At 43.8% G+C, this 12,202-nt stretch overlaps 1 protein-coding gene across 1 annotated transcript; it reads left to right on the forward strand.

The window, feature by feature from the left end:
* Positions 1-783: 783 nt before the first annotated feature.
* LOC110496056 (dpy-19 like 4) lies at positions 784-9,236 on the forward strand. The gene is made up of 20 exons (XM_021571705.2): positions 784-1,091; positions 1,381-1,480; positions 1,591-1,758; positions 1,986-2,110; positions 2,437-2,527; positions 2,727-2,848; positions 3,043-3,188; positions 3,532-3,655; positions 3,877-4,011; positions 4,209-4,340; positions 4,601-4,702; positions 4,901-4,974; positions 5,167-5,325; positions 5,435-5,554; positions 5,648-5,768; positions 6,444-6,500; positions 6,592-6,674; positions 6,834-6,966; positions 7,174-7,332; positions 7,505-9,236. The coding sequence occupies exons 1-20, from the start codon at positions 1,065-1,067 to the stop codon at positions 7,667-7,669; spliced, it is 2,343 nt and encodes a 780-aa protein (XP_021427380.1). The 5' UTR covers positions 784-1,064; the 3' UTR covers positions 7,670-9,236.
* The last annotated feature ends 2,966 nt before the right edge of the window (positions 9,237-12,202 follow it).

The following is a 12,202-nucleotide window of genomic DNA, read 5'->3' on the forward strand; positions in this document are numbered from 1 at the left end:
CCAGAAAAACACATGTCAAAAATGTTATAAATTGATTTCAATTTTAATGAGGGAAATAAGCCACTTTCACTATTAGCTCTACTTTAGCAGTGATTGATAGCTCCTGCTATGAACATCACCAGCTTTCTCTTATCTATGCATACCATATCGCCGCCCACCAGCCACGTAACCCCCGGTCCAGATGCTCCTACCCATCTCTCCCTTCAACCTGTATCTCCCTAGACCTGCATCCACCCTCACTGCCTCAGCATATGACACCCTTCTCACCACTCTCACTTGGTGCACCTACACTGCAACATTGCCTGACACTCACCATATGGGTACAGAAACCCTCACATAATAACTCGTATATCATATGGTTACTTTATTTGGCAGTACCCTATCCTTGAAGTGTAACAGAATAGACAGGCTATCTAACCCTAACTCCACCCCTTGTTGCTTGCAAATCTTTGAATATTCACTAGAATGTTGTCGCTTTCCTCTTTTAGTGCTAACACTCACAGGCACTCACTCCTGTTATCACCCATTTAATTCACTGCTTCCCTGCTTGATCAGTCCAGCTGCTCGACACCACTTCACACTTCCCTATTTGTTTCACTCTGTGAGATTTTTCCCTCTGCACAATGTCCTTACACAACAACAAGCTCCATCTCTTAACAATTTAGCATTGACAACTTCAATGAAACGATGTTGTTCTCCTCAAACGTCATTTTCAGCCTCCTCTGTGCCTCCATAGACCTCTAGCTCCCCTTCACATTGATCCCGGAGTCCCGAACAGTTCTAGGTTCATCTCCTGATGTTTATTGTCCTGGTTTAGACCTAGCTATGCTGAAGACTTCTTCCCCGGGAGTTCTAACAGAAACATGTAGCTAGTTTCCACACTGCCATCTAGTGTGTAGGAGAAGGGTTGATGACAGTAGGGAAGAAATGGTTGGGTAAAGAAATCGCTTGAGGACTCGGAGCAGCTAGCTAGCTCGTTAGTCATTCGTGGAGTCAAGTTCGAAGACAAACTCGTTAGCTAGCTAAGTATTAGCAGGCTAGTAGTAGTAGTAGTAGCTCTGTTAATGTCATGGAATTGCTGTGAATCTCTGGTAGGTAGCTAGGTATTTGTTAGCTTAGCCAGCTAGATAGCTACCTGTTTGTACAGATATGTCATAATTTGCTAAGACTTTGTCGGTATGCTAATTTTGGTTAGCTAGCTAGCTGACTAGCTAACCTTAACATTGTTAATTAACGTTACCTAGCAGGCCAGAAGTAACGTTAGGTGCTAGAATGGTAGCTAGTTAGCCAGGAACTAGCTGCAGTTACGTTAGCTGTGTGGATTATGTTAGGCCAGGGTGTCTGACCCATAATGTGAATATGCCTCTTGTGGTTTAACAGGATATGGCAGAGTTGAGATGCCGGAAAACAGTGGTAAAGGAGGGAGAAGAGGAGGAACACCAGCAATGTGAATCTGAACCTTGCTCAGAGAATTTTACAAGTAACCAACCACACTCAATAGGTGTCAACTGTAGGCCTGCATGGTTTGGTGACAGCCAGGAAATAAATGTATGTGGGTGAAGTTGTAATGTATTCCTTTTCTTTTACCAGTGGACAAGGTTAGTCTGAAGGAGAAGTGTTCAGAGGACACAGATGGAGCTACCTGTGGGGTTCAGGAGAAAGAGAAGGAAGATGAAGAGGAGAAGGATGAAGATAAAAAGGAGGAGGCAGACAGTCAGAAGCCCTCTCCTGTCAAAAGAAACCGGAGCGCCTGCAGATGTGAGTGGATATCTTGTTATTTTCTCGCAGTAAGGGTAGGGATGGAGCCTCTTACTGATGAATCTCTTTCACCAGATTCTTCCTCCAATGCTTATGTGCAGATAGCCTGGGGACAAGGTTACTCACTGACTGACACAATCACACAGTAAAAGACGTGCGTTGGGTAGTGTGTGACTTTTGTCTGACAGTAACGTGATGCTCAAACGTACTCTACCCCCACTCCGCAGCGGTTATGCTTCAGAGTCTAGTGAAGCTGTTCTTCGGATGCCTGGCAGCAGTTACATGTGGCATGATGTATGCAGTGTATCTCTACACCTACCACGAGAGGAAGTTCTGGTTTTCTAGCAGACAGGTGGGTAGCGCTTGCCTGGGTACTAGTCTGTGTTACCATTCCACTCCTTACCATTCCTTGTCATGCCACACTTGCATGACAAGGAGTAGCAAGGAGTGGAATGATAGCCTACAGACTAGTAACCAGGCTAGGGTAGCGCTTGGTCTTCCCCAATCCATTTCTCTCTCTCTCTCTCTCTTTCTCTCTCTCTCTCTCTCTTTCTCTCTTTCTCTCTTTCTCTCTTCTCTCTCTTCTCTCTCTCTCTGTGATACATCGTTAGATAATGGCCAGGTGTTAACAGACATATGAACAGTGCTTACCCTGCCTTTGTGTTTATTTTGTTTCAGGAGCTGGAACGGGAAATCACCTTCCAGGGTGGCAGTGGACTCTACTATTACTACTACAAACACATGTTGACAGCACCCTCCTTTGAAAGAGGTAATAGCCTAATCTTTCCCCAAACAAACCAGTATCCAATACAAATCAGTGGTTTTGATATCCAAACCTGAGACAACCTGTCTCACCCAGTCACGGTTATACTGTAACACCTTCATATGTTGCCATACTGTTACTACATCTAAGGTTTTCAGTCATCTTATTATCTCTGTGTTATGTATTTGTTGATTTTCTGCTTTAGGGATATACGAGCTGATGAGAGACAACAGGACTGTGTCTGGTCAGACCATCAACGCAGTGGAACGCCTGTCTCTGTACCCAGAGCTTATTACTAGCCTGCTCTATAGAATCACAGGAAGCCAGGTCAGTGCACCACCTAGAGATCATCTCTTTCCCTTGATCAAAAAGATCTGACATGAACTTGTGGTTTTTGGCTGCATGGAAACTTGCGTTAGTTGACGTGCTGCCTACCCACATCCTGCAGTCTTATCAGCCATAAAGATGCTAGTGATGTACTCTGTGTGTGTCTGACTGGTAGGGTTTCCTCCACCCTGCAGGATGTAATAGAGCCAGTATACTTCTACATCGGTGTGGTGTTTGGCCTCCAGGCTGTCTACGTCACTGCCCTCTTCGTGTCCAGCTGGGTGATGAGTGGCACGTGCGTGGCTGGCATACTGGCTGTGGCCTGGTATGTTATCAACCGGTGAGTGGGAGATGGACACACTATCAGACACAATGTGTGTGTCCCAAGTGGCACCCTATTCCCTTTATAGTGTGCACTACTTTTGACCAGGGCCTTTTCGATACAGGCAATGGGGACATTGTCCTGCTTTTTCCAGAGGTGTGCACTTGTACCCTCCCTATCATGGATTTAAAAGCATAGGGGTGTTGGCTGGAGGGTAGTTTCCACCGTTGTTAAATCCATGAGAGAAAGTATTTAAGTGTGATGAATCAGGACATAGCCATTATCATGGTCTTCCTAGGCTTTCAGACATTACAACGTAACTTGTTTTAATTCTGTCATTGTTCATTCATTGTCTCCCCAGACCAGACACAACCAAAGTGGACTATGCCATTCCACTGCGGGACAACTGGGCCTTGCCTTACTTCTCTTGCCAAGTTGCAGCCTTAACAGGATTCCTGAGTAATAACATTAACTCAGCCTCAGAGGTGAGCTACCTTTGCATGTTACCTCAAAAAACACCTAGGTCATTGGAGTGAGGGAGAGGGATAGAGTGAGACATTATGTGTATTGCTTTCAATGAAATTGATTTAAAAGCTGTGAGCTCATTGTTATGTGTGGGATATAGGGAATATGGATATTTTAAGTTTGTGTTTCATCATACCACCTGTGGGTTTTTCCCACAATGGCTCTCCTCTCTGTGTTGTAGATGTTCTGTTACCTCCTGATGAGTGCCACCACCTTCACCTTCATCCTGGTGTGGGAGCACAGCCACTACGTGCTCTTCATCCAGGGCCTGGCCCTGTTCCTGCTCGACTCCTTTGACCTGGTGCCGTCCCGCAAGGTACTTACTTACTGCCCTCCAAAGTTATTGGGATATTATCTCATTTTGAAGACCTACATGCTGACTTCCGTCTTCATGGTTGTTATAGATGATACATTTGCTGAAGGAAATTTTGGTAGGATAAAATGTCATAGTATTCAGTCAATTGGATATAGACTCAGTGCCTCTCTTTTCTGTCTCTCTGTGTGATTGACAAGATGGCTGACATTCACAAGGTGTACCTGAGCTCTCTCTTCCTGGCCTACGTCCTCCAATTCCAGAACCCAGCCCTGCTCAGCTCTCCTTTGCTCAGCCTCCTCATCAGCTCAGTGCTAGCGAGGTACTTCCAGGTAGAGAGAGTTTCTGACTTACTCTGTGAAACCAAATGGCAGTGAGGCTTTGGAGCTGTAAGTTAGCTTCCACCTTGCACACAAAATGATGAAATATTGAACATCCGCTACCGTTCGCACATGGGGGGAACGTTTGATTGAAGCATACGGTGTAAATTAGGCTTAATAAGATGATGGAAGCTGCTAATGTTAGATAATCAGAGGTTTCTTTGGCAGTTGCCACAATCGCTTTCAAATGTTGTCTGTGGTCTTGTTTTCAGCAAAACATGAAGATGGGCCCCCTAGTGGCCAGACTGATGAAGCTCTTTCTGCATTTCTACCTTTGCTTCACCACCGGGATCACCTTCAGCTATGTGGCCAAGGTGAGAGTCTCTGAGTTTTGGTTCAGTTTCATCAATATTGTAACATTGTTGGAAATATGGGAGTGTTCCCCCTCTGGATGTGTATTGGAAAGGAAATTGCAATGTCTGATTTAACAATCACACAACATGTTGTAGTAGATGGGATTTGAGTTGGAAAATCAACATTTTCATGTAATATGCATCTAATTTGATTTCCAGCGACTAATGCCAGTCAGAGAGAGTGATTTCATTTTGAAATTTCTTGAAGTGAAATTCGGACTCAACACTACAACGTGAGTTGTAACACTTTCTAACATACAACTGACCCAAATATTTGGCATTCAGCGATAAGACAACGATAAGATAATTCTAGTGTGAAGTCTTATTGTAGTAATATTAAGTGTTCAATCATAATGTTAACTAGCAATGAACAACAGTAAATATTAAAATGTTGATGAAAATATTGAATGGTTTCTCTTCCTCAGAGACTTTGTGACTAACCGGCTCCTGTGTCAAGAATGCTTCCAGACCCCCAGTCAGGACTTTTTCCTGCGGCTGACCCAAGCATCAGTCCTGCCTTTTTACCTACTGGTCCTCCTTATCTGTCTCATATCAACACTGCAGACCATCTACAGGAGGCTCAGGTTAGAAACTACACATAGCTGTTGTTTTGTGTTCTCATAATGTGGTCGATTTGAAATACAAGAACCTTCATATGGCCATTCAGTCATTTTTGTGTCTCCATGGTGATAGTGGTGAGCCAATGAAAACGAACCTCAGACTCGAAGATGGACGAATAGGAGAGCAACCCGAGGTCATCTACCACGTTTTCCACACAATGCTGTTCGGGGCTCTGGCTATGGTCTTTGAGGGGTATGTTCCTAAACGTTTCAGGTTTACTTGCTGTAACCTTTCAGACATGAAAACAAATGGCTGTCATTGTTCACATGTGGTGTTCTCCCGCAGGATGAAGTATTTGTGGACCCCATACGTCTGCATGTTCACAGCGTTTGGCGTGTGTTCTCCAGAGCTCTGGGTGACTTTGTTCAGGTGGCTGAGGCTGAAGTCCATCCACCCTGTGGTACTGGTGAGAGAGGCATTTTCCATTCAATTGTCTCCAATCACCATAACCTCTACGCTTTGAGTGTGGACATGCCTCCGTCTCCATATTCATAACTAACAAATCGATTCCAGAACACCAAACAGTCCCTTTACAAGTCAGAATGTTGAATACATTTTATTTGAACTTACTCTACTGGTTGTCAGCTGATTTCGTCCTTATGCAGTTGGAAATGTGAGACAAAATATTCCCAGGAAAGTATTACTTCACCGACTTGAAAACGCATGTGGGCCGCTGAGCGTGGCTGTCACGTTTTGTTCATCACCTGAGGCACGCTCACACGATGTAAATACATGCTGCGTGCACACTAGCCGATCGCGTGCAGGTGTTTACATGGTTATGTGCATGTGTCAGGTGATGGCAATCTCTGTGCAGTACCAGCGTCTTGAAAAGTCAGGTTAATAATAGATATTTATTCTCAAATTTCCAGAGGTTTAAGGGCCAACTGCAGAGACAACCAGTAGAGTAAGTTCATATGTAATTTTATTCTGGTTGTAAGAGGAAGCTTTCCAAGTAATTGTATTGCTTTGTTTCAGACTGTGATACCTTGCTATCACAGTCTGTTTTAGGCTACAAGCACCATATCTGTTCATAATGTAAAAGTATAGCATTCATCTTTTGCTGCGTGTTTTACCCAAACAGGCCTTGATATTGAGCACAGCAGTTCCAACTATCATTGGATTCAGTTTATGGAGAGAGGTGAGGTTTGCAATATATGCTTTGGAACTTTAACAATTAAGGTGACATTTGTAACATGTTAAATTGGCATAACCCTCTGCCCTTCTTTCAGTACTTTCCCCGTGTCATAGCAGAACTATCAGAGCTGCAGGAATTCTATGACCCAGACACAGTCGAGCTGATGAACTGGATAAAGTGTGTAATCTGCCTCATTGCCTCTCACACAGATAATTTAATACGGACTTAAGGGTTACACAGTACATTCTTACTGAGGGTTCTGACCCACCAACCCATTTCTGCCTCCCTCCCTCTTTTTCTTTCCGTCCCGCCTCTGTTCCTCTCTTTCCTCTCCAGGACCCATGCCCCGATGGCAGCAGTGTTTGCGGGCAGCCCACAGCTGTTGGGTTCGGTGAAGCTGTGCTCAGGTTGGACTGTGACCAGTCTGCCTCTCTACTCAGACATTGACCTGCTGAGGAGGAGTGAGGATGTGAGTAGGGCTACCTGAATCATATGGTGTGCACTTAGTAGAGTAGACGCAAACAGGAGAAAACATTATGAGATAGGACAAATATTATTAATCCTACAGGTTAAAACATATCTCCCCCTGAAACATGGGGAAGCTGTTTTCCCTAGTCATTTGTTTTTTCCTTTTGTCAATCCCCCCATTTGAAATCTTGTGTTTTGCGTCTAATAGACATACCAGGTGTATGCAATGAGGTCAGCGGAAGATGTCTACAAGATTCTGTCTTTGCACAAGACGAGCTACGTGATTATCGAAGAGTCGCTGTGCAACGAGTTGAGTCATACCAAGGGCTGCAGGATCAAAGACCTGCTGGATATCGCCAACAGCCATGTGAGTACCACTCCCTGCAACATTATACCATGCACACACACACTTTGATGATAAGCAGTCAATTGTTACAGTACATAACGACGCTCTAAGAAATATAGCCTATATACATGATTGCGTTCTTGCACATGACTGTTCTTTCTTGCGTTGACTGTTGCCCTCCTTCCTCCACCAGGTGGTGTATGACAAAGGCGAGATGTACTCTTTCTCCAAACACGGGCGATTCTGTCATGAGATAAAGATGAACTACTCGCCCTACACAAACTACTTCTCAAGGGTTTTCTGGAACAGGTCCTATCACGTCTACAAAGTCAACTCTGTCATCTCCTTCCAGTACTGAAGACAGCTCAGCTTCAGCCTAACTACTGAGACAAGACGTTCTTCTGTCTCTGCAGTGTCTGTTACCATAGTTGGATGCAATACAACCCCTTCGCAGTTGGTACCCGTAAAATCCGTGGAAGCGTGTTGATTGAATATTCAGTCCCCTTGACATTCTACTGGGAGTGTAAATTGTCTTGATATTCTGCACAGTAACAAATCACACATGTAACAGAGTGAGATCCATGATGAGAACATTCAGTTGGTCCCCCAATTATTGCATGTCAGATAAGTGGTCAAACTCTTAATGAATAGTTAGGGGCGAAGTTCACAATGCCATGTGAGTCATAGTACTGTATTTTGTTTTCCAAAACACTAATTACTGTGATGTCTTGAGTGAAAGTAAAGCACACATGCATGTAAGGGAGACAGGTCCACTATTCTCTTGTCATTATTTACCTCTTAATATTGACGCACATGCAGTGCATATGTGTTTTAACAGTTGAAGTTTGCTGCTTTGCGTCTTAGGATGTATTTGCCTGCACACCCCTGTTTCTTCTGTATGATGTAAAAGGGAAGGGGCGGATAAGGTTGACCAGAGCTCACTCTTAAGCCTTTTGGCAAGGTTCTCCAATTTGGCCCGGGGGTGGTTGTATTTGGCCCCCCAAGTTTTCTGAGAGAGAGTGTGTGTGTGTGTGTTTGTTTGTTTGTTTGTTGTTGGACATAAAAGACTGTCAAAACACCAGGAAATCAGCTCCAAGTGATTTTAACTTATGAAAGAGAGAGCCACGTGATCGTAGATGCAGGGTTTGAAATGATTTTGTTTTAGTCAAACATATCTGGGCTTCTTGCGGTCAATTTGCAGACTAGAAAGTAGAAATTATTTGTAATTATGTTCTGGCCCACTGACCATCCGCTCAATAAATAATCGGCCAGCGGATTAATCTAGATGATGATCCCTGCCTTATGGGGAGTGAAGGCAGGCTCTGAGGCTATCCATTTAGGTTGCATTTCATTTTAAAAACCTATTCTTCTGGATGCCTTAGTCTTTTTTTATTTATTTAACCTTTATTTAACTAGGCAAGTCAGTTTAAGAACAAATGATTATTTACAATGACGGCATACCCCGGACGGCGCTGGGCCAATTGTGCGCTGCCCTATGGGACTCCCAATCACTGCCGGTTGTGATACAGCCCAGGATCGAACCAGGGTCTGTAGTGCCTTAAACCGCTGCGCCACTCAGAAGCCTGAATCTTGACATAAAATGTTCACTCAAATGAACAATTATAGGCCACATAGCTAAAGCAGTGGCATTTCACATGCTATATTGAGCTACCGTCAACTTGGATCTTTTACTGGTTGTCACAGTATGCCGGTCTAACTTGCTCTGTCTGGAAATTGTAAAGAAAGTGGATGAATTTGTAAATGCAAAGAAACTGAAGTCGATCTACGATGTGTTTTAATTGTATTTGTCTCAAATGTTTTGCTAGTGCTGAACTGCAATGACTTTTGCGTAGCTGCTATCTGCTGTTTTTCTCCTGAAATGTCAATGCAAAGAATATATGCTCTTGGAGCGGTCTCGTTTACCAGAATCTGTGCACTCAGTGTCCCTTCCCTGTATGTTTTACCTTAGAGACAATTATGCCTATGCATCTTTGTATAGATTGTTCTTGCTATTCTAAACTGTTGGATCCTTCAGGAGCCGATAGGCCACATTTTATGGTGGCAGATGGTTGACCTGGTCCTTTTTAACCATGGTAAATTCAGAACATAACTCAATAGGAAGTTAGCAAACATACTATTTTATGTTGTGCGTCATATATGTTTTGTGCGTTTTTTTGGAAGGTGATGTATCCTAATTAATGTTCATGATGTAAAAACAGTCAACTGGCTCGTAACCAGCTGGTACCTAGTCCTCCAATTGCCAGTTTCCACTAGTTTCAACATGTACAATTATTGAGGTGAAGTTACTTTTTGTCCTCATTGTTAGTAGATACAATGAGGACGTCTACTTCATGCATGACACAAGTAATTTTTCCAACAATTGTTTACAGACAGATTATTTCACTTATCATTCACTGTATCACAATTCCAGTGGGTCTGAAGTTTACATACACTAAGTTGACTGTGCCTTTAAACAGCTTGGAAATTTCCAGAAAATTATGTCATGGCTTTAGAAGCTTCTGATAGACTAATCATTTGAGTCAATTGGAGGTGTACCTGTGGATGTATTTCAAGGCCGACCTTCAAACTCAGTGCCTCTTTGCTTCACATCATGGGAAAATCTAAAGAAATCAGCCAAGACCTCAGAAAAAAAATTGTAGTCTGGTTCATCCTTGGGAGCAATTTCCAAACGCCTGAAGGTACCACATTCATCTGTACAAACAATAGTACGCAAGTATAAACACCATAGGACCACGCAGCCGTCATTCCGCTCAGGAAGGAGATGTGGTCTATCTCCTAGAGATGAAAGTACTGTGAAAAGTGCAAATCACTCCCAGAACAGCAGCAAAGGACCTTGTGAAGATTCTGGAGGAAACAGGTACAAAAGTATCAATATCCACAGTAAAACGAGTGCTATATAGACATAACCTGAAAGGCCGCTCAGCAAGGAAGAAGCCACTGCTCCTAAACCGCCATAAAAAAGCCAGAATATGGTTTGCAACTGCACATGGGGACAGAGATCGTTGTTGTAGAAATGTCCTCTGGTCTGATGAAACAAAAATTGGACTGTTTGGCCATAATGACCATCGTTATGTTTGGCGGAAATAGGGGGAGGCTTGCAAGCCAAAGAACACCATCCCAACCGTGAAGCACAGGGGTGGCAGCATCATGTTGTGGGGGTGATTTGCTAAAGGAGGGACTGGTGCACTTCACAAAATAGATGGCATCATGAGGCAGGAAAATTATGTGGATATATTGAAGCAACATCTCAAGACATCAGTCAGGAAGTTAAAGCTTAGTCGAAAATGGGTCTTCCAAATGGACAATGACCCCAAGCATACTTCCAAAGTTGTGGCAAAATGGCTTAAGGACAACAAAGACAAGGTATTGGAGTGGCCATCACAAAGCCCTGACCTCAACCCTATAGAAAATACTGTATATGGGCAGAACTGAAAAAGTGTTTGCGAGCAAGGAGGCCTACAAACCTGACTCAGTTACACCAGCTGTGTCAGGAGGAATGGGCCAAAATTCACCAAACTTATTGTTGGAAGCTTGGGGAAGGCTACCGTAAACGTTTGACCCAAGTTAAACAATTTAAAGGCAATCCTACCAAATACTAAATGAGTGTAATGAAAGAAATAAAAATTCTCTCTTCTATTATTCTGACATTTCACATTCGTAAAATAAAGTTGTGATCCTAACTGACCTAAGACAGGGAATTTTTAATAGGATTAAATGTCAGGAAGTGTGAAAAACTGAGTTTAAATGTATTTGACGAAGGTGTATGTAAACTTTCGACTTAAACTGTATATACAAAAGGATGTGGACACCTCTTCAAATTAGTGGATTTGGGGGCCTCCCAGGTGGCGCAGTGGTTAAGGGCGCTGTACTGCAGTGCCAGCTGTGCCACCGGAGACCCTGGGTTGCACGGTGTTTCCTCCGACACATTGGTGGGGCTGGCTTCCGGGTTGGATGGCGCTGTGTTGAGAAGCAGTGCGGCTTGGTTGGGTGTGTATCGGAGGACGTCTCTCCCGAGCCCGTACGGGAGTTGTAGCGATGAGACAAGATAGTAGATATATATATCCACAACAATTGGAGACCATGAAATTGGGGTAAATGTGGCTATTTCAGCCACATCCATTGTTGACAGGTGTGTAAAATCGAGCACACGGCCATGCATTCTCCATAGAGAAACGTTGGCAGTAGAATGGCCTTACTGAAGAGCTCAGTGACTTTGAAAGTCAATTTTACCCCAATTTCGATGCCACCTTTCCAACAAGTCAGCGTGTCAAATGTCTGCCCTGCTGAGCTGCCCTGTCAACTGTTAGTGCTGTTATTGTGAAGTGGATTAGTCTTGGAGCAACAACGGCTCAGCCAGCAAAGTGGTAGGCCACTACCAAGTTCTAAACCAAGTTCTAAGCGTCTAAACGGCTCAGCCAGCAACACTCACTACCAAGTTCTAAACTGCCTCTGGAAGCAACGTCAGCACAATAACTGGTCATCTGGAGCTTCATGAAATGGGTTTCCATGGCCGAGCAGCGACACGCTTAAGATTACCATGCGCAATGCCAAGCGTAGGCTGAAGTGGCGTAAAGCTCGCCGCCATTGAACTCTGGAATGATGAATCTCGCTTCCCCATCTGACAGTTCGACGGACAAATCTGGGTTTGGCGGATGCCAGGACAACTCTACCTGCTCCAATGCATAGTGCCAACTGTAAAGTTTGGTGTAGAGGAATAATGGTCTGGGGCTGTATTTCATGGTTAGGGCTAGGCCCCTTAGTTCTAGTGAAGAGAAATCTTAACGCATAGAATGATATTCTGGACAATTCTGTGCTTCCAACTTTGTTGCAACAGTTTGGGGAAGGCCCTTTCCTATTTTAGCATGACAAT

This window comes from Oncorhynchus mykiss, chromosome 18 (genome assembly GCF_013265735.2).
Source record: "Oncorhynchus mykiss isolate Arlee chromosome 18, USDA_OmykA_1.1, whole genome shotgun sequence".
Taxonomy (NCBI): Eukaryota; Metazoa; Chordata; class Actinopteri; order Salmoniformes; family Salmonidae; genus Oncorhynchus; species Oncorhynchus mykiss.

What these genes read in the sequence shown, in the direction of transcription:
- LOC110496056 (XM_021571705.2), top strand. Translation starts at nt 1,065, where the DNA reads ATGTCATGGAATTGCTGTGAATCTCTG. An exon ending in TCTGGTTTTCTAGCAGACAG is followed by an intron (nt 2,111 to 2,436) that starts GTGGGTAGCGCT and finishes ATTTTGTTTCAG; the next exon opens with GAGCTGGAACGGGAAATCAC. An exon ending in GAGCTGATGAACTGGATAAA is followed by an intron (nt 6,675 to 6,833) that starts GTGTGTAATCTG and finishes TTTCCTCTCCAG; the next exon opens with GACCCATGCCCCGATGGCAG.